This window comes from Symphodus melops (assembly GCF_947650265.1).
Source record: "Symphodus melops genome assembly, chromosome: 10".
NCBI lineage: Eukaryota > Metazoa > Chordata > Actinopteri > Labriformes > Labridae > Symphodus > Symphodus melops.
In genome coordinates, this window is record NC_136700.1 from 22,058,221 (window position 1) to 22,079,458 (window position 21,238).

At 39.4% G+C, this 21,238-nt stretch overlaps 1 protein-coding gene across 1 annotated transcript in view; it reads right to left on the bottom strand.

Annotated features, from left to right (window-relative positions):
* Positions 1–6,363: 6,363 nt before the first annotated feature.
* The window catches only part of snx19b (sorting nexin 19b), a 36,379-nt gene continuing 21,504 nt past the window's right edge, over positions 6,364–21,238 (bottom strand). Inside the window, exons 12-14 of the mRNA XM_079353394.1 lie at positions 13,537–13,721; positions 13,163–13,250; positions 6,364–10,950 (exon numbers count right to left, since the gene is read on the bottom strand). Coding sequence (XP_079209520.1) covers positions 10,797–10,950; positions 13,163–13,250; positions 13,537–13,721 — 427 coding nt within the window. The 3' untranslated portion in view covers positions 6,364–10,796. The remainder of the gene's footprint in view (positions 10,951–13,162; positions 13,251–13,536; positions 13,722–21,238) is intronic.

Consider the following 21,238-nt stretch of genomic DNA (forward strand, 5'->3'; position numbering starts at 1 on the left):
TGATTTTGGTGTCAGAAGTGTTTTCTTCATGTTTATGTCTGTAATCTCTTCTGCCGTTTGCAATTTGAATGATCATTGTAGTTGAGCTGTCTGACACTCTGAGAAAGTACTAAATCTGATTGGCCATCGTTGACGGTGCACAGGTAATACTGGCGAAAACTTATTTATGAAGCTCTTTGTGGTTAAGTTTGTTCGTATTTATGTTCATACCTTCAAAGAATCAGAAGCCATGCCTTGCGTTCCTCGTGTCCGCAGTGAGCTCGGGAAAAGAGCGTTCAGTTTTGCTGCTCCCTCTGCTTGGAACTTTCTCCAGAACGACTTGAAAATGGCAGATTTCTTTTGCTTAAAGCCTTTGGCTTGATCTTAATGGACAAAAAACATGAGATAATCTGACAGTGCCTGTGTTTCTGAATCTGTCATTTACGACTCTGCACTTGATCTATTTCCTTATACTTATTGTTTGTAAAACTGTTTCTTTATCATATAATGTTTATTATGATGTGTGCTGCTGCCTGCATGACCCTCTTGGCAAGGTCAGCCATGTGACCTATGGGTTAATTACATGGTTCAATAAAGGTTCAAAAAAGGGAGTGTCACTGAGACTGTCTGAGTTTTAGAGGCATCGGGTAAGACCGCACCGCCTGAAGGTGCACTTATTCAGTTTACCTCCTGTTCACCTTCATTCTGAAACCTCCAATTGTGTGTGTGTGTGTGTGTGTGTGTGTGTGTGTGTGTGTGTGTGTGTGTGTGTGTTTTTGTGACAAACAACAAGTGTGTTCCCCTGTTTCTGCACATATCCCCTGTTATGTGTTCTCTCAGAGTTCACACAGCGTGCACAAAGCCAGAGTGCTTGCTTCTGTAGCAGTTTGGGATGCATGTTGATTATGTGTGTTTTGTGCACTGTAAGTGTGAAGGGTGTGTTGTTTCAGTCCCATGTGTGTGAGATTTCATAGTCTGCATTGTTTAGAGGTTTGTGAAATGGCAGATAAAGGTCACATTCAGGCTGCTTCTGGCAGCAACAATGTTATATTTCCTCTTCTATTCAGGAAGTCAGCAGCTCTGGTAACAAAGAGGACTCTGTTGATGTGATGGAGGCAAACACAGAGTCATGCTGCTGAGGACAGCTGCACAATGAGCATTACATCTGATGCAGGCACGATCAGAATAAGATCAGCAGGAGAATATCAAGGGTTAACAGCTGACCTGGTTTTGTCTGAACTGAGGGTTGCATGACAGGAAAAGTTTCAGAATATTGCTTCAGAGAATGGGATGAGTAGTCAAAATTGAATGAAACTGCAAAATACACACACATACAGTACGGACAAAGCATTGTTGACCTCACCCCTCTTTCATACGACCTTTCTCTGCCACTCCTGTGAAACTAGCTCGTTAGCTTTCATTTAGCATGAACTTGACCTGCAGAGCCTTTTTAAAGTTTAAAACAATTACAACAAATGAACCATCTTTTATGACCCAGATGAGTTAAACGCTTCTTATACATAACCCCTTGAGTACCTCAGACTTGTTCAAAAACGTCAAAAGTTGGATCCCTGCACTGAAGAGCACCAGAAGGACGAACTACTAGAATATTTTTCAAAACCCATGCATCACTCCATGCATCTGCTTTTTGATGTAAAACCAAAAATGGCTTCCAAAAATGTCTTGTGTTATCAAATAAGAACTCTAAATATTTTGTGATTCTTGAAACTTTGTGCTAAGCTAGGCTATTAGCTTGCTGCCTCCCCATTTGTTAATATATACTTGTACTGCATGCTACTTTCTGTTTGGGAAAGCAAACACAGTTGTTGTTTTTTTGTTGTTGTTTTTTTACGAGTTCAAACTTTAGTTAAGAGAAAAGCAATGCTGATTTAGATATATAATCAATGTTCACAGTACCGTGAAAAAGAACAACTACTCTCGTGCTGTTGTGTAAACATCTGCAGCAGGGAAAAAACTCTTGTTTATTTTTTCCCTTGAAAATGAGGAAATATTTATCAATTCATTTTGTCAGATTGAACTAATGACACATGCAGCCAGGATGTCATTGTTTCTCCATCTTTGTTTTGTTTCATCACGAGCAGTTCTGTACAAAGTCTCACTGACAGAAGCCAGCCCTGACGTCTGCATCCGCCTCCATTTAAACAAGTTTAGTTAGTGTGGTTTGACAAACGCAGGCTGATTTCTCACTCTCACTGAAACAATAACAAATACAGAGCGAGCCAATTACACAGGCGGGGAAATTAATTAGGCGGAGGAGGGTTCTGGTTACAAATACAGCTGTGGAAGATGTTTTGACAGCTCAGCGGTTTAGCTGCATTGCGACAGAGAGGCAGGGAGGAGCTGGTTATCGGCAAACAACTCCAGCTGCTGGTGCTCATCTCTTCTTCTCCTGTTTCCCATCTTCTTTTTCCGATTACTGCCCCTACTACACCCCTTTTATTATTTTGGTCATCATGTTCATAAATTCAAACATTTACAAAGAAAACTTTAGAATATGTTGATACTGTCAGAAACGTCTTTAACATTTATTTTGCACCCATCACTCCCAGTTAAAATGCTTTGAAAGATAGTTTATAAAGTAGTTGAATGAAGGTGAATCTAAACCTGAGCAGAAACCCTTATCCCGCTCTTTGCTCCATCCTTCTCTCTTCTTCACTCTGGTACAGTAACAGGTGGATCTCTGTTCGTCGAGCATCCAGCGCCTCCCTGTGGTCTCTCTGATTAAATCCTAGTTTATCCGTTTGGTTATGTTGCCATCTACAGATGAAGGACCACATGTTACAAGTTCACTGAAAAGCTCTGAATTAACTGATGATGAAGTTGGGATACATGCCAAAACATTCAGTGCAAGAGCAGTCAGGTCGGAGATTCAGATGAAGCACTTCAGCAGAAAATGAAAGCAGCATTTTCAAATCGCTTTGGGTCTTGTATTCTTTGTATGTTTTTTTTTTCCTTAGCTTCTCGTGTTCAGAATCAGGAAAACTAGCCTGGAAGAGGGAAATTAGTGGATACAGTTGGTGTCAGTAAGAAATATAGCATCTATCTATCTATCTATCTATCTATCTATCTATCTATCTATCTATCTATCTATCTATCTATCCATCCATCCATCCATAAAACAAGTACAAGTTTTCCTGATGCTGCTTCTTCTTTGAACTAGCTATTTCAAAATAAAATAATCCTTTTAGAGGCGTCACCTGACTCATTAAAAGTGACCTTGATGCATGTGCTAGATGACAATGTTTAGATTATATCCATTTTTTTACATTGTAAGTTGTAGTTAGTCTTGTGAAGGACAGTCAAGATAAAGATTTTAGTTATATTTAACTCCGGGCTAATTTGTGGTTAGTAGAAAAATGAATAATTATTATTTTAATATTTATAAGATTTAGGCTTGTTTACTGTTTGTAAGATGGCACGAAGCAACTTAAATTAGCTCTCCTCTTAGGTACAGCTACTTTGTCTCTGCACCACTAGAGGGCACTGTAGTTTAGCACAGAGTCTCTCATGTGTAGATGCTTGAATCCTACAGTTACAGTTTTTCACTTTTGCATAAATGCAGTTCCTGAATCTATGGCCGCGTTTGTCAACAATGCACACACGAAAACAAACAAAAAACATTTACATAATTAAGAATTGAATGTATTGTATCTATTGCAAAAGCAAAGACGACATTAAAAATCATTAAAAACTCCTGAAAAAAAAAAATCAATGCTTCAAAACTTTACACATCTTTCTGCCAGCTGCCCACATCTGTGCTAAAGTTAACTTAATTGAAACATTTTGACTTCTCTAAAAAACATATTCTAAATATTTATTTATAGTATATAAACCCTTTTAATGTCTTTGGTATTTTCATTTGTAGCATGCTTATTAAATGCTACAGGAAACACAATCTCTTTGTTCTCAACACTAAACTGAAGATGGCAGCTCTGTGATCTTTTGCTTTCTTCTCTGCATCTTCCAAAATTGTCCTCTTTTGTTGTTTTTCACACTAATGTGAAGACCTGACCCATGTTTATGCTCTGGTATCTGTGTGATCTAATTGTTTACAGGTGTCTTCACATGTGCATTCTGAGTTTAGTTGATTGCTAATTGAGTGCACCGTTTCATTGGCTGTGTTTAAAATTGAACACACGCAGCCTGTTAGGTTTGACTGTAGTCTGTGGTTTTGTTAATCACTGTATGTGGAGCTTTGCAAAAAGTGTCAGTGGGTGTAAAGTTGTGCAAATCTGGGCTGACATTTTGTTCCTTAAGTGTCAGGTCAATAACAGTTCATCTTTTTTTTTTTAAATTTCAGTGCGAATAAACTTTTTTAAAAAACTGTAATTTTCCCTAAACAAAAGTTATCTGCATTTTAACGTAGCAGGGTGAAAGAGTGCCCAATCATTTGCATTTTGGACACTAAAATAGGTTCAAAGCAAGAGAAACGTCAAGACTAAACATGCTTCTGTCTTACCATTGTATCCTTTATTGCTGTCTTTTGCTAAATTGTAGAGTTAAACTTATAATAGCAGGAAGATGTCGTCTTTTTTATTTTTATAAAACCAGTGATCTCTTTCCAGCAAGTTGGATAAACTGTTGTTACTATTTTGGTCTGATTGGGTTCAAAAGGTCATGGCACTTTGCTGAGCTGTGTGGTTTTTCTGGCCACAATGTCCCACGATGATTTTTTATATCTATATATATATATATAGCTCCAACTGTCTCCTACTGGAATTAAGAGGAGCTTTAGTTTGAAAATCAGACTGCCAAAAATAGTTGGAACTCTGGCAAAGAAAAAAAAAAACCAATACACTCTGGAGTTGTGTCCCAGATTTTATCCTTTAAAGGGCAGTCGGCTCGAACATGTATGTCCTCAGAGCTGCAGGCCTGTGAGTGTGTGTGTCTGCATTTTATTATGTAAGTCAGAAAAGAAAACAAGAGTTAGACAGGGAATGGTGCCGGGCGCCTCCAGTAAACGCCCAGAGGCCAAAACGTGTCAACAGTGATGGGTGTGTGTGTGTGTGTGTGTGTGTGTGTCAGGATTGCATAACCTGTCGAGGACACAGAACATGTGGTTTCTATGTAAATCAGCTGCAGACTGATTCAAATTAAACTTTAAATTCACTGGCAGCTTATGAGAGCCTGATGCTAATGGTTCACTCCTACATCTCTATGGGTGTGCACCAAATACAGACGTAAAAATGGTAATAAAAGCATATACGTAAATGAGTGACATCACAGTAAGCTGCTGAGCTAAGTAGTTGCTCCCAACCAAGCAGCAACCTCAGGTGGTGAAAACTGAAGCCAAGTGTCAAAAAACCACAGTTCCTCCAGTGTCCACTGGAGGGAGGCTCCAAAAAGAGTGTAATCTCTATGAGGTCAAATATCCAATTCCACATTTTTAAACGTACATTTAAAACTAAAAGAAAAATTACAGCCTCTATTAAAATAATGTTCAATTATTAAATAGTGCAACACTGTTCTGTGGGTCAGCAATTTTGTATTCTAGAGGACCCTGCTGCTGAATGTTGTCTTTCCAAACCAAAGTAATAATTCACAATAAAAAGCAACATTTTTTTATATTTCTGCACATAAAACCTCTGCATAAAACTGTTTTCTTCTGCCTTGTTTTCCATTGTTCTGCAGGAACACAAACACAAACACACACACACACACACACACACACACAATGACCCCTGATGGGTAAGACAGCTCTCTGAATAGACTTCCAGTAAAAGCCCCCCACCCCAACACAAACATACACAGCAGCTGTTACTGGCACTGTCGTTCATTTTGGCACTTTGTTCTCTCACCTACAAAGACTCGCTGCTGCTGATGATGATCCTAACTGATAACCACAGACAATAATGTTCCATATTATTTCAGGATCAATCAAACAATCAATCAAATGTTTGTTTTTGTTTTTTTGGAATGTTTACACTCACACCAACAACACTATGTGAAATAACTTTACTCCTAAATCTAATTGGATTGATCTATCGATGGGTGGGTATTTGTGAACAATCAGAGACCCCTGTCTCTCCCCGTGTTGTTTGAGAAGTGAGTATCAGAGCCAGTTCCAAAAAAATAGGTCTGATATTTATTATGCGGTATTAAATGTTTTTTCACCCGTAGTTTTTGTTGCCGTTGGACCAGAACGAAGACTTTGCGGCAAATTATTTGGAAGCTGATGGAGCGCTGAGCTGTTGTTACACTTCTGTACAAAGGGTGCATTTCTTGTGAAGCTCCACACACTTCAATCAAGCATGGAACATATTTCAAATAAAATCTCATAAAAGATTAGCAGTCGGCTCACCAGCCTCTCGTAAAACATTTCAGCCGCCTCGTGCAAAGAAAATAATGAGTGAGTTGATTGAATAACTTGTGTTTGCGATTTTTATTTTTCTGTTGTAAATATGCACATACTGTAGGAACAACCAGCAAAATGTTTTAAAAGACACATTAACAGGTTTACGTGCACAACACATTTTTACAGGTTCACCAGAGACGTCGTAGAGAAACAGCAGAAAGAAAACAAAAATAAAAAGGTGTAAGAAAGTGCAAAGGCGACAGAGGACACGACTGAATTACAGAACACACCTGAACAATATTGTATACTTCTCTACAACACATGAAGCTTCAGTGTCCGGCCGCTTTAATAAACATTTGGCATGAGTACAAGAAACTCAAAAGACTAAAAGCACAGTGCAAGTTGTAAAGAAATGATCGAACATACATCAAGCTGATAAGTACAGTACACATTAATGCCACCATTACAGGAAACATTTGAATCAGTTTGTTGTAACTTAGAGAAATACAATTCTCCTTATTAGACTTCATGTTTTCATGGCAAAACGGGTTTTTGCTGTATAACTGTTTTTTTACAATAACTCTCAGCTGAAACATCATGTGCTTGTCTTGTTTTTCTTGTAAAATGTAGACATTCACAGTACAGATAAATTCTCTGAGAGAATGTTTGTTATATAACATCTCTGGTTGACCTGTTGTTTCAATGAGGTAAAAGTCAAGTCATCTTCTAAAGAGGTTGCTTTGTCTTAATTAACCGCACGATGTAACTAATGCAGAATGTGGTCTTCTGACAATCTTAAGCAGAGATCGCTGCTCTCCAAACACTTTGAGGACAAATCTGTTACATCTATGATTCTCTGTCGTCATTTGTGGGTACTTTTATTTTCAACATCTGTTAAGATTTAAAAATAATTTCTGTGCTGGCGAGACTTAACGATTAAAGGCAGTGACTCTCGCGAGTCAGCAGAAACAGAATGTACTGATATTTCATTAATGTAGCAACAAAATGCTAGTTAAATGTTGTGTCTATGCAAACACTGCGCTGTTGCTCCGGGCCTTAATGGATCTGCTCTAATTCCTCTACTGCCCTGATGCAAACAAGCACAGTGGACGGATGAATACTAATAAACCAGAGCGGCATTATTTTGATCAAGAAAAAGATACAAAGATAAAGTTGGATGCAGATGGTGTCAGATTCAACCTGCATATCAGACGGAGAACTGTGTAACCACATTCAGCACAGGTACGTGGACAATTACCTAAAAGGAGGACTGAAGACTGACGGTGCTCGCATAGCCCGAACTGTACATCTGGTTCTAATTTCACTTTATTTATTTACGCAGACGCTCCGGATTTTTTCGTTGTTATATACATTTTGCTTTGGCTGTTCTCTAATCTTTTTCTAAATCAACAAGTCTAAATATTAATTAATGTTAACCAGCTTTTAAATAAGCCAGTAATAAAGTTAGATTGATGTTTATGATCCTTTTTTTTTACGATATCCAGAGCAAATATTTATTGTTATGGTGGCACCAATAAGTAGCAGTAGATTATTTACATATAGTATTCACAGTTTCTTTATTTCTATTTCTTTATTATCTGTGACCGCTCAGCATTGAGCATATTCTGACACAGAGAGCTGAATTGGGAACTTCTGTTTTACACTCTAAGGCCTCAGGTTCTGTTTCATTGCTGCACAGTCAGACCAAAACTTCATCAGGTCACTTAGGAAGGCAAAATCAAGTCTTCAGAGAGAGGACGCTCCTCTCGATCCTCCATGGACGGAATTCAGAAAAAGTAATCACTAAGTGAAATAAATAGATTCATAAATAAATGGAATTGATGATGAAAAAACAAAAGGAAATGATTAGAGCACTCGACCAGGAGTGGAAACACTGGAATGATAGTGACAGAAGATTTAACTAAACTCCTCAGCTGGAATGTAACATTTTAACAACTATTTCAAAAACGCTCGTAACAAAACAGAATATGCAGAATCAGTCAGGCAGGAGAAATGTTTGATATTTGAGCTATTTCAAATTAGAGGGAAAACCTTTTTCTCAATATAATCCATTTAAAGAAAGATGATTTCACAGACTTAAAAGCAAACTTCTAAACTGTTCACAATTCACATAGACAGATAGTCTGATATATTCATAGACTCTTTACTTAATATTTCTGTGTTGAATGTCTTAACTCAGCTCGTGAGAAGCACTGATTTGTGTTCAAGGCAATAAGGCTGATTTCAAGGTTTAAACAAACAGGATTCAATACGGCTAAAAAGAATGGTGCAGTCAGGATTATATTGTGCCAATCCATCAACCTCTGACTGAATTCAGAATCGTCAAAAGGCATCAGAATCTGTCTGAACTCAGCCGGTTGATGTGCTGATCAGAGTTTATGTTCCCTTTGAGGACATTAATTCAAAAGAGACGGCTGTTGAGTCGAATATGTACACTCTCATGCAATCCTGACAGTCTGGACTCGACAAAGTGTTGTGTGTTTACCAACAACAAAACAACAACTGCGATTGATGGACTGCAGTGAAAATGCAGGAGTCAAATCACCTCTCGATTTTGATTGGCTCTCATTGTTAATAAAAGTCACATGTTTTTCATTCCACTAAACTTTCTACAGCCAAAGCAATTTTGTATGGAGATTTTTTTCTCCACAAAGGAAAAAGCAGGAAGTCCACATTAAGGTTATAACCATATCAGAAATGTCATACTTAGATATGATCGTAGTGAAAGATCAAACTATAGCCCTGTTTTGAAACCACAGCAACAAAAAAATAAATCCTAGATGCCAAATATTGCACAATTTCTTTTTTTTAATGACCTAAACTCTTGCACCTTGTGTGCCCACATACTGGTGCACACAGTCCTCTCTCTCTCTTGCAGCAAATTTTGATGAAAACCTCAGTGAAGTTCTTATGAAGCTTTGGTCCGTTTCAATGTTCTTGTTCACAAAAACAATTCAACATTTTAAAACATGTATCAAAAAGTATCTCACGTTTGACAACCTTATCCACATCGTCTATCTGTAGTTTTTCTTTTGGAACTAACTGAGGAATACCAGCGACTGATAAACCAAAGCTTTCAGCATTGATTGATACCGATCACAAAGATGTGATCTCAAGGATGTGATCTCAAGGATGCAGACTCCATAAAATAACAGTTTTTCAGATACCAAATAAAACTCTCCTCACCCTAAAGCTAAAATCTTCCTCCATCCTTCTTATAGCTGTTTTTTTCAGAGCTAACTTCTCGTAAAATATAGACATTCACTGTACAGATAAATTCTCAGAGGGCCCTGTTAAAGAAGCTGTGACGTATCTGTGAGGCCAGTAAAATATGTCATGGACAGCTCTTCACCACACTACAGTGTGTACTTTTACTACACCTGCATCTGTAGGTCAAAATCACTTCCAGAGACCTGTGATCCCTCGGGACGGCTCAGATTTAAGAAGTAAAGCTCACATAGTGTCAGATTCACATGTGTGGATCTATATAAGCCAGTGGGATGTCGAAGAACAGCTCGGAAGAGAGCAGACACAGAGATGCTAAATCTCATGAGACTAATTCAAGATTGAAGTTTAGGGGAAAAAGCAAATCTCTGCCTCCGTAGAGTAGAACAACAGGTGTGGGGTTTGTCTGTCCAGGGGAGGAATACAGAGTGTGAGGACCATCTGACGTGAGTTTAATGGAAGTCGGGGAGTTGAGGAGGCAGGAAGGGGCTGGATGTGGAGATGAGACGGGTCTTTGCCACATGTTTCGACCTGAACAGCACGTGAGCAGACGAGATCAAACACAAACCAGGTGTTCTCATGAAAACAAAGCTGCGCCAAATTGCGGTAGAGTGTTTGTGCTTAGAGGACGCAGTGTTCAAGAGGCTTTTTCCTGTCAATACATCAATTAAAGATGAAGCCCGAGGGAGATCAGGAGTTGAAGTGGGGACACAGATAAAGTTCAGTCTCAATTAAGTCAAAGCAGAGCTAATCAAATTATTGAATTTAAGTGACAAATATCTGATAGCACTTAATAATCCACATTCACGTGACGAGTCCAGATAAAAATCTTATTTTAACATGAGGCTGAGCGGATTGTAATGAGTAAAGAGGCCAAAGCAGCAAGCAAATTTCACTTGAGTAATTTCAATTCAGATGCCTGTATTAAAAATTATTAAGAACATCTCACTACCAAGAATATCTTCAAGCATTTGAATGCATGCAGTTCAGGCCTTTTTTTTTTTTTTCATTTCTAAATCTTGAAATAAGATATTTATCTGCACTCATCTTGGCTTATAGTAAGAGCAATAAGATATTGTTGAAAATAAACTAGACAAATACACCTGATAAACATTTTTGCATGTTACACTCTTGCGGCAGAACATCACTAGAACAGGAGGATGAGGATGAAGGAAAAAAAAGTATCATTATCATCATTATCAATAATAGCTTAGTATGGTGGAGCATTAAAGCTGAAGTGCAGGTGTTACTCTCCTCAGGCCAGCAGCTTCTCGGGGTTCTTAGAGAGGGTCTGCAGCAAGCTCGTCTGGAAGCCCTCCTCAGGGATTTCAGGAACCAGCAACTCCAGCAGAAGATCAAATATGCAGTATGCAGAGTGAGGAGATGACATGGCTGCTGTTATGGTAAGACTTAAAGATGTGTTACAGGCAGGTCTGTTTGTTAAGATGAATGGCGCAACAGCCACTTTGGAGTGATGCCAAAATTGTAGCGCTCCCTCTACTGACTGGCTGCTGTATAGGTCATAAAGTCTCCTCTATGTTTACAGATGGGAGATGCATATTTTGGCCTCATTTTTGCAAAATGGAATCTGGAGGATATTACAGAGTCTCCAAAGGCAAACTGAGCCATTTGAAAAACTCATTTCTGCCGGCCTTGATCAAAGTTTTTAATAATGTTTCTTGATGCTACATTGGTTTTGCAATAGCGACATAGAGTTTGAATCATCGTCTTATCCTTTTCTTCTAAATTCTGTTGTGCTTTTATGCTGAACTGTAATCGATGAAGTGACGACATTGAGCCAGCTGCAACAAATCTGCACTATGTACGTTCAAACTTCTTTGTTTTTTCTCATCCCTGAATGTTAAAACTTGGTGCATGAAACAAACTTGTTCTCATGAATATGGGAGGGCGATCTCAGCGTATGAAAGAGGTTCTGTGTTCAGTTCATGTTAATGTCTAGCTGGAGCTCTGTTGGTGAAATCTAAACATTGCAAGGAGCTGAGCGTGCGTCTACATCTGTAAACCTTTATGATCGTGTCCGGCAGGTTTCTACTCTGACCTTGTTTGGTGAAGAAATGAGACCACACTGAATGAATCCAGGTGAGCTTCTATTCGTGTCTGAGTGTAATCAAGAACAAACCCTGACCATTTGATGAGCTACACCTGATGGTTTTCTGAAATACAGCACACCATGTGAATCTGAGGATACAAAGCATGCAGGCAGATTTATCAGGACCATCAGGTAATGTTTTAACGTGAGAGTCGACATGACCGCTGAGCTTTGCATGACCGGGGCAGTGACATCATTGTTACTCGAGGTGCCTTCTCCAACAGAAACACATTTGTTCAGATCTTTGACCAGCAGTGTGCAGCTTGTGCTGAGAAAGATGTGATGAGCAAAAACACATGCCGTCATTTCAGAGGAGAATTATGGCCAGAGGAGACGAATGCATGTTTTTACAAGTAGAATAAATCAACCTCTGAATGACTTTAAGAGAACCACGACAGTCTGTCGACTAAAAAGAAATATATAAGACTACAGAAGTCCCCACTTGACGGGCAGAATGTGGACGTTGTCACGTCGTGTGAGCAAAGTGAAACACTGATTTAATTTGTTGTTAGAAGACAGGGAGATGGTAGAGAAAAATTAAGATATGTGTCCTAAATCACCAATGACTTTTTAGTTTAAGGGAATTCCCCAATTGGTGTCTGTTTCTAAGTTTCTGAGACGACAAAAAGAAAGAAAAGTTGAAAATGATGGTCTCTAAGCAAACACACACCATCATGTATTGCAATATAAGGGAAACTGCAGACGGACACCTGAGGCTAATAAATGAGAGGTGACACAACAATATTTCCTAATATATAACACATTTGTATAATATGCATATTGTTAGTGTATCACAGAATTTTGCAGGCCAGTGTTGAGCTGCACGTTTTTTTTGCATGACGTCATTATAAGCACCCTGAGATATGGCGAGTAGGGTCCAACAACATTTCCCCCATTGTTCCAGTGAGCTCACTATTACTCTACAGGGAACTCCCTAAAGGGGCAGCAGGTGAACAACACCAGGCTCAGCTCCTCCTTCTACGAGCCACTGTGAATACTGTAATACCCGCCAATGATTCTTTACACTGCATATATCCATGATATAAATACACATTCAAACCAAGGATTTATTCTGTTTCTAATGACAAACGTTAGAATCTGCTGATGTTACTCTACAAAGTGTATTTATATTCCTCACAGCACATTTATTCTTATTTCTCTGTGATACCCTCTCCAAGTTTTGAAACGTTTGTGTTTCATTCAATCATGTGTGTTGAGTTAAGAGTTTTAGCATTCTGTAAAATGTTTTTACAGTTGACCTTCAGGGCCACCGTAGTTATTCCCTTTTATACTTCAACATCGTCACTGGATCACATTCAATGGGTCAGAAAGAGCTGACGTAATGGACACCTCTCTCTGTGATCTCTAAACATATTTTGGGCTCTTCACCGGGGCACATTACAAGTGTGAGAAAAGTTGTGATGCTGATAAAAACATTTATGACAAAGGGCTTTATATCGTTGCCTTCACTGTGAATAAATGCAACCAAAGAGTGTACAGACTCTATTCACCTGTTAATGTAGGGATCCTGGAGAGAGTCGAGTGCAGTCTGCCAGCTGAGTTTGTACTTGTCGGAGCCCAACATGTCTGAGACCAGATCTGGACACAAAGTAGAGTTACATAACCACATGCAACCAGCTGTTTGCTGTTTGTCCACCTCACTCAAGATGAGGCATTCGTCTTACCTTGACTAATCGATAAAGTTAAGGCCTTTTTAAAAACAAATGAAAAGTGTAGTTTGGATATAGAGATACTGCAGATATTCATTCATGCTAAAACATTACAAAGCTCAAACTGTCCCATAATACTGGCCATGTGGTGTACTGGTTAGGCTCTTATTCAGTGATTTTGTGTTGAACATGGTTTATTTGGTATCAACATGTACCTGGTATGAGTCTCATCAAGCAGTGTAACGCTTGTTGCCTGGTGTTGTCCTTCTCCTGTTGGCTGCGTTCAAGTACAGGCTCTGTAGGTAGAGTTCCTCCAGGCCACACGGCCTCCTGGATCACCTGCAGGTACGCAACCCAGTAACTGGTGCAGGTCAGGTTGGCTACGCTCACGTCCAACCATCTGAAATGCAAAACACAGAACAGCAGTTTCACGTTAATAATCAGTATTAATGTAATGTTTGGTTAAGTGTGTTCACTCAGAACATTTGCAGCTCATTGCTAAGAGGTCTGCAAGTCACTTTGTTTTCTCACATTTCTCTGCCAACACGTTCCTCTGCCAGCAGTGCAACATTAAAGACCCTGACACACCAAACAGACTGTGGCGTCGCCTCATATGTGTTAGGAGCATAAACTGTAAATATTAAGGACGAGAGCTGGAGTTAAATGAAACCTTCGAACAGCCAATCAAGAGTGATTCTCCTCTCCCCAACCGCGCTGACACCACCAGATGCCGATTCAGAATGTTGAATCAGCTGAATAAAGGGTTGACGAGGGGGGCCGAGGGGTAGCGACAGTGCTCGACACGCCACCAAAACGAGGGCGAGGATCGCTCATCGACGGTCAAGGACAGGCCGCAGACCATCTCCTTTCTGTGTCCTGCTCTGCCATTTTTTTCCCTAATTCAAAAAACAAAGCCCTCCAGAATCGCTGGTTGTGTTGTGATCTTGTCATCATGCCAAATTTGATCCGAACTGAACAATTTTGGTGGTCTTAGAAAATCCCTTTAAATGAATACATGTCTCGCTGCATTTCAACACAGACCTGAATAAGTGCAGCAGGCGAGTCCCACCCGGTACAATCTCACACTGAAAGTGATTTTCAACCTGAGCGTATTTCCCTCCAGTCTTCCACATCACTGCTAGTTCTGAGGCCTTGTGATGAGTAAGTGAACTAGGTTAAGCGTGGCTGGGAGATGTTGACCCTTTCTTTACCGACCTGACCTTTTCCACACCAAGATTTACTATCTGAGGGATGGAAATACAGCCAGTCGTCAAACAGAGTGGGTGAGCGAGGGTGGCTATTTAAAGCACAAAGCTAAAGCTAAAAACAACACCTCAATGTAGCTCAAGCATTCGAGTACTGTACGGGTCAAGCCCATGAAGCTGAAGGAAAAGCTAGCAAGCTGGCAGAAGTGCTGATAAAACCAGTCCTGACTAAATGCATTATCATATGCTTCCAGATCATTTAAGGCCTTGAATTGGATGGCTTCACATTCTGTAAGAGTGTTTAAGGAACTGCAGACAGCCTTGAAATGTGTAATGCCATGCAGATGCTGTTGTGTAACAATGTTTAAAACCTCAGAGCTCTGTTAAAGACAAGCCAGGACCTCCCTCTGGGCCTAATGTTCTGCTTCTTTTGCTCACTTCATGTGGCCTCTAATGAAGTTATTTCATTACCTTGTTCTGGCATGTTACCACATTGCTGAGCGGTGGTCACATGAGCTATGGATAGACGCAGTGTGCCAGCCACAAGGCTACACGCCTCTGTCTCTTTAGGACTTCATAACAGTGCAAGACTGATGGCACTTTAGATCCTTCAAGTTGTACAACTGCAGAGTAAACACAGGCGTGGTGACGCACCAACATGCTGGTGGTGGTGGTGGTGGGGGCTTCAATCTTTCACACAGAAAGAATCAGACTAAGATAAACACAACAAAAGGTGCTGCTGTTTAAAATGATAAAGAAATACTTCATGTTCTTCTCTATTTTAAGGGCAGCAATCACATCTTAAGCAACTTTGAGAAATTTGTATTTTGTTCTGAGCTTGGCGAGAAAAACGTACGCCTTCTCTCTTGGCTGATCTTTTCCTGGAGTCACAATAGTTGTGCTCTTAAATATTTTGGCAGCATCCAGTCAGCAGTATAGTACAACCAGTTGCTGCTACTTGTCATCAGACTTAGTTTAAAAAAGAAAACAATGTATGCAGTTGCTTTGCTTGATGTGTGCAACAAGGCAACATTTCTTAATCTGGTCCCCTTCTTACCAAAAAAAATCTATTGATTCAAACAGAAACAATCATTCTGTAAAAAGTTTCATTTTCAATAGAGTAGTCACTCAATAGAAGATTTTTTCACACATGCACTGCACAACTGAAATTGTCCAAATGTGGTGCTGTTGAGTTGCACGTGGGCATGAAAAAGGCCAAATTATTTCATATCTAATCCAGCTGGATTTTTTCTTCCAGTCCCCAAATAAAATGTTTCTGTGAAGTCAGGGTGAGTCGATGTTTCAATGCAGAAGATAACAGTCTTGTAAACTCAAGAACACCTTACTTTTTCTTCATGAAATTATCTAAGGAGGGCTGTTGTTTACCAGTAATGACAGAAAAGGATTTCTCGTTAGCTAGGGTGATAAATGATCTGCAGCTGTGCACACGGCCAGTAAACACACTTTCAGTTTAGGGTTAGTGTGAGTGCACAACTAAAACCTCATATACCAAGAGAAAAGATAAGAAACTGTAATGCACTGTGTAACCCCCTCCAGTTCGACAGAATGGTGTTTCCATAGTATAGTGATTGTGATTTCTACTGACAAAAATATAAACAAAATCTCCTACACCAAACCCGGGCTGGAAAGTGAGTCTTTGAAAGAGGAGGAGGGGCTTAAATTAGTCTTTGAAAGAGGAGGAGGGGCTAAAGTAGGTTGGGAGGAGGAGGGGCTAAAGTGAGTCTTTCAAAGAGGAGGAGGGGCTAAAGTAGGTTGGTCGGAGGAGGGGCTTAAGTGAGTCTTTTTAAGAGGAGGAGGGGCTAAAGCAGGTTGGTAGGAGGAGGGGCTTAAGTGAGTCTTTTAAAGAGGAGGAGGGGCTAAAGTAGGTTGGTAAGAGGAGGGGCTTAAGTGAGTCTTTTAAAGAGGAGGAGGGGCTTAAGTGAGTCTTTTAAAGAGGAGGAGGGGCTTAAGTGAGTCTTTTAAAGAGGAGGAGGGGCTAAAGTAGGTTGGTAGGAGGAGGGGCTTAAGTGAGTCTTTTAAAGAGGAGGAGGGGCTTAAGTGAGTCTTTTAAAGAGGAGGAGGGGCTAAAGTAGGTTGGTAGGAGGAGGGGCTTAAGTGAGTCTTTCAAGGAGGAGGAGGGGCACTAACGTTCATTTGGAAAAGTGAGTGACACAAAAAATGAAGAGTCTATAAGTTGACACAGGAATCTAAAGGAGGATGAGCAGCCGCAGCCTTAACTCAAATAAACATTGAGGCCATTTATGAAGTGTGTGACGGCTCAGGTCATGTTTATGTGTCTCATTTGTATAAAAGAAAGCTCTGATATGAAGCTTCACACATTCCCAACCCTGAGAGCTCGAGGGAACAGCCTTATGGATTTATATTTCTGCACTTCATGACAACGAGCTACTGTTTCACTGAACCAAAGAGAGAGGATCCTGGTGCTTTTACTGATCTACTGTACAGTGACCATATGAAGCAGCCTTGACGATGATAGTAGATTTAAGTTTTTTATTTTGATTTAATACTGTTGAGAGTAGAAACTATGATGCTTTGTTTCAACTGAAAACAAAAGTGAAAATTGAAAAATAAGTCCACATGTGGTTCATTTTCAGAATAAGAATCTGAGTTGCAACATATGTTGCAAGATTTGGACTGAGTTAAAGGTAAGACCAGCTGGAAAAAGATTGCAGGACCCAGAACCACTGAGTCAAAATTAGAACCATCTTAAAACCTTAAAAACAAATGATCAGGCATCTGAAATTACTTCTTTATTTCAAACACTTAATTGGCAAGGCAAGTTTATCTTTCAAGACACAGACTGTGTCTGTGTGTGTGTCTGTGTGCGTGTGTGCGTGTGTGTGTGTGTGTGTGTGTGTGTGTTTACCATAGACTGCAGCTCTAAAGTCTCAAAATAAAAATGAACACAGTCATGAATAGGAGTAATCATAAGTATAAAAATAGCAGCCAGACTGTCCGTTCCTGCAACTTTAACTTTTTCTTCATCATATGTGGAGCAATAAAAATACTTTAGTGGTATTTTCCCATAATGTATGTCTGTATTTATGGCAGACCTCATGTAACATTATTCAGATATAAAGAGCTAAGTTTCTCTAAGTAGTTTCACACTTCAGTTCAATGGATACGCTGACCCAGTTTGGTCTGAGAACACGTTTAATTGAAGGCATGCAGCAGACTGGATGTCCTAAATATTCAAGATTCTTCTTTCTGTTCTTTTTTTGCCAATCACAACATGATTAGGAAAATTAAAATATAATAATACAATTCCCAAGGGGAAAATTAGATTTAGCTAGCCTGAATGTGTAAAGACTGATCTGAACAATTTCAATTAATCAAATTCACATCACCAACAATATCAGCGATGCAGACCAGATACTAAAATACTTTAGGAAGACTTGATCAGTATCCATAATGTATGGCATGGTAGCATGATTCTACTCTCAGAGCATTGTTATTTATATTTTTTTAATAACTTAGTTTTTGTCACTATTGTGCAATGTCTTTTAAATCAGCTGAATATGATAGGATACATGACAAGTCACCTCGAAGGTGCAGAGCAAGTTCCTCTCATGTTTGTTGGGTTTAAAGTGGATTTACTGAAATGAGTTTTCCCTTTTTGGTGATGGCAAATTAAGGAAAATAAATCTTTATAAAACATGTTTTGGGACCAGCACTTTTAAAGTTAAACTTCTAAACTTTGTAAAGATATTGACTAAATTAACCCATAAAAACATCTTACTGTATCATCAGATTCAGACATTAAAGAAACATGTTCTGTTGACGTGCCGGCTTCTCTCACAACAACACAGCAGCTTGTTTTTTCTCCTTCAGACGGCCAGTTTGTCTCAAACCAAAGGGTGAGAGCGAAGGACTCTGCATGTTTCTAATAAGCTCCACGAGCAGAAATGTCAAACTAGGATCAATACTGGAGATTCTTTTGAAAGATGGAGAGGTTTACAGACAGGTTCAGAACTGGCTAAACACTGAAGCTTCAATGTCTGCCTGCATATCGACTCTCGAGAGGAGGGGAGACAGCTTTCTCCAATGATTTGAATTTCAACTGCAGTACCCACTTTAAACGCTTGGTGTCATTATTTATTGGTCTTTTAACTATTTTGCACAAACTTGAACACCTGAGCCTGACCGACGGATAGAGGAAGGCAGAGATGTCACAACGATTTAAATTGATTTGGTGTTTTATGTATTTATTTGAGCAGGTTTTGGAAGTTTAAGCTGCTTTGAAACGGTTTCTCCAGATTGGTAGAACATATTCAACAATCTCACTCTTCGAAGGTTGTTTAATAATTACATTTGTAAATAAATACTGAGAAATACAGTCAGACTGAGGCTGTACAGTAGACAGCCGGCTTTATTAGAATTAACTTATTCAGCTTTGATTCACTGAAGGTCCAGAGGAAAGAAGGACAGACTCATTCACCTGGAGCACAGTAATCCAGACAGGATGTGAAGAAAAACATGGCAGATAAACAACTCTTAAGTTGCTGTGGTCTTAGAGAGCGCATCGCACAGAGCTGTTATCTGAAATTAGCTCCACATGTTCACGCTGCAGGCTGAGGCTCCGTTCAGCAGTACACTGCTACAAATCAAAAACTCGGACTTCTTTTTAGAGTTAAACACGTAGAAACATAAAAAGAAACAAACACACTCCGCACTTTAACGACTGCGGCTGCTTTTGATAACGTTTGTGCTGATTCAGCGCAACAAGTTTCACTGTGGATGCTGCTGCTCTGAAATGTGTTGTATCTCGATAAAAGTTGTGAAGTTCCCAGAAAGAGGATCTCAATGTGAGATCTTGACGACTTGATTTGATTTACACCATTTGATCTCCAGTTCCAAGAGTTACATAACAGATCTTTGGGTTGAAAGCAGCCAAGGGAGTTTTCCTGAATGACAAATGTGCCATACTATAATAAAGATGGTCACTTTAAACGTCAAGAAAATCTACCAAAACAACTTGGCATTAATAGTTAATTACAAATATAGATTTGAAAAATTAGGCAACTACAGAGAAGCTGGACAATCAAATGTTGATATTAAAAGAAAATCAAGAAATCCAAACTAAAGGTCTCCTCAACCCCTTTAACTTCAGCAAACAGACCTTAAAAATGTAAACAACACAGTACTGTTCATACTGGTTCCCATTAAGAGTTCCATTGTCCTTACATAGTCTTTCATGGGAGAGAAAAACAGCAGGAGAACATGGGCATCATAAAAACGGTTTACATCCCCACTGATGAGATCATTTATCTGCAGTCTGCAAGCAATAAGGAGGTCTCAGCATCATTACATGGGCATGGCAGCGAGGGCAGACTGGAGTCATGTGGAGATGAGCTTTGTTCACGATGACCAACGAATTCCAGAGTTAACAAACACCCTGTTGGGTTTCTTAAAATGAACACAACACGACGCCTTCACAGACAAAAAGCAATGAATGAATGAGAGCACCGCTGAAGTCACAAGTACCTGAGGCTAACGGAAGATGGGTTTTGTTTTTAGTAGCTGATACTGGTATATTTGTAACCCATAATCATGAACAAGCACACTGCTGATACAACACACAGTCCAATGTTTTTATACTGAAGCTGCAGAATCAGTTTGATACCTTTTCCTAATAGCAGGACATCAGAGATAGAAGTCCTGGGCAGCCAATATTGTGTCATTTCTTTGTTCTTTTTCTTGCTATATTAACAAAAATTACAAGCAAATCCTCCACAGTGTGAATCCCAGGCATACACTGTGTGATTGTAAAAAAGCTCACAAATGATGTGCTCACACTGCACAGACTGACAGTCAGGCTCGACTTGATTGCTCAGCTCACACTGTTAGTGTTCAATCAGGAGCACTATTATCTTTTCTCATGGATGCTGCAGTCAGATCTATGTGTATTTCATGTGTCTAATATGCACAACTCAAATACAAACAGGGTCAAAAACGCCTTCTCTGTCACACACAATGTGATGGCATCACCATCAAACACAAGCTTACCAACAAGCTAAAGATATCTCTCATGCATGTCATTCAGGTGAGGAGGACAAGACAAAGACACATTAAACAGGCTTTCTTGCTGTTGCCGTGGTGATTTCAGACATTTTCTGACATTGTGTGTGGGTGCAATCAGGAGAAAAAAGCGCTGAATTTGGGTAATTGGGTCGTGTCCCCCTGTTCACTATTCAATGCATAATCAGACTGAAATTCAATCTCGTATGCCTGGACTTTGTTGCACAAATATGTGACGCAAATACATCGATAGCTATCGGTACTAGTGAGCTCTCTCAAGGCAGCTTTGCTTCAAAAGTATCAAAGCATCAAAAAATTCACTTTGTCAAAATGTTGACAAAGTGAAGAGTAAAGATGATCATTGATCTTTATGCCAAAAAATTACATCACCTCATAATACTGTGTGAAATCCTTTTTCAGGTTGACACCAAAGGCAGCTACTCTTGACATTAATCCTATTTGGAACACACATAACATACAGAAGGACACATCTGTTGGGAGAGGGAAGGCATACACATTGAATTAGTTTTTTTTTAAAGAAAACAACAACAATCACATTTACTGGGAAGAGGTTGGACACACGCGTGTACTCAAGATTAAAGAACACACTCAAAAGATGTAGTTTACATTTAAGAGTCACTCATTCTCAATAAGGTAATGGTAAAAAAACAAA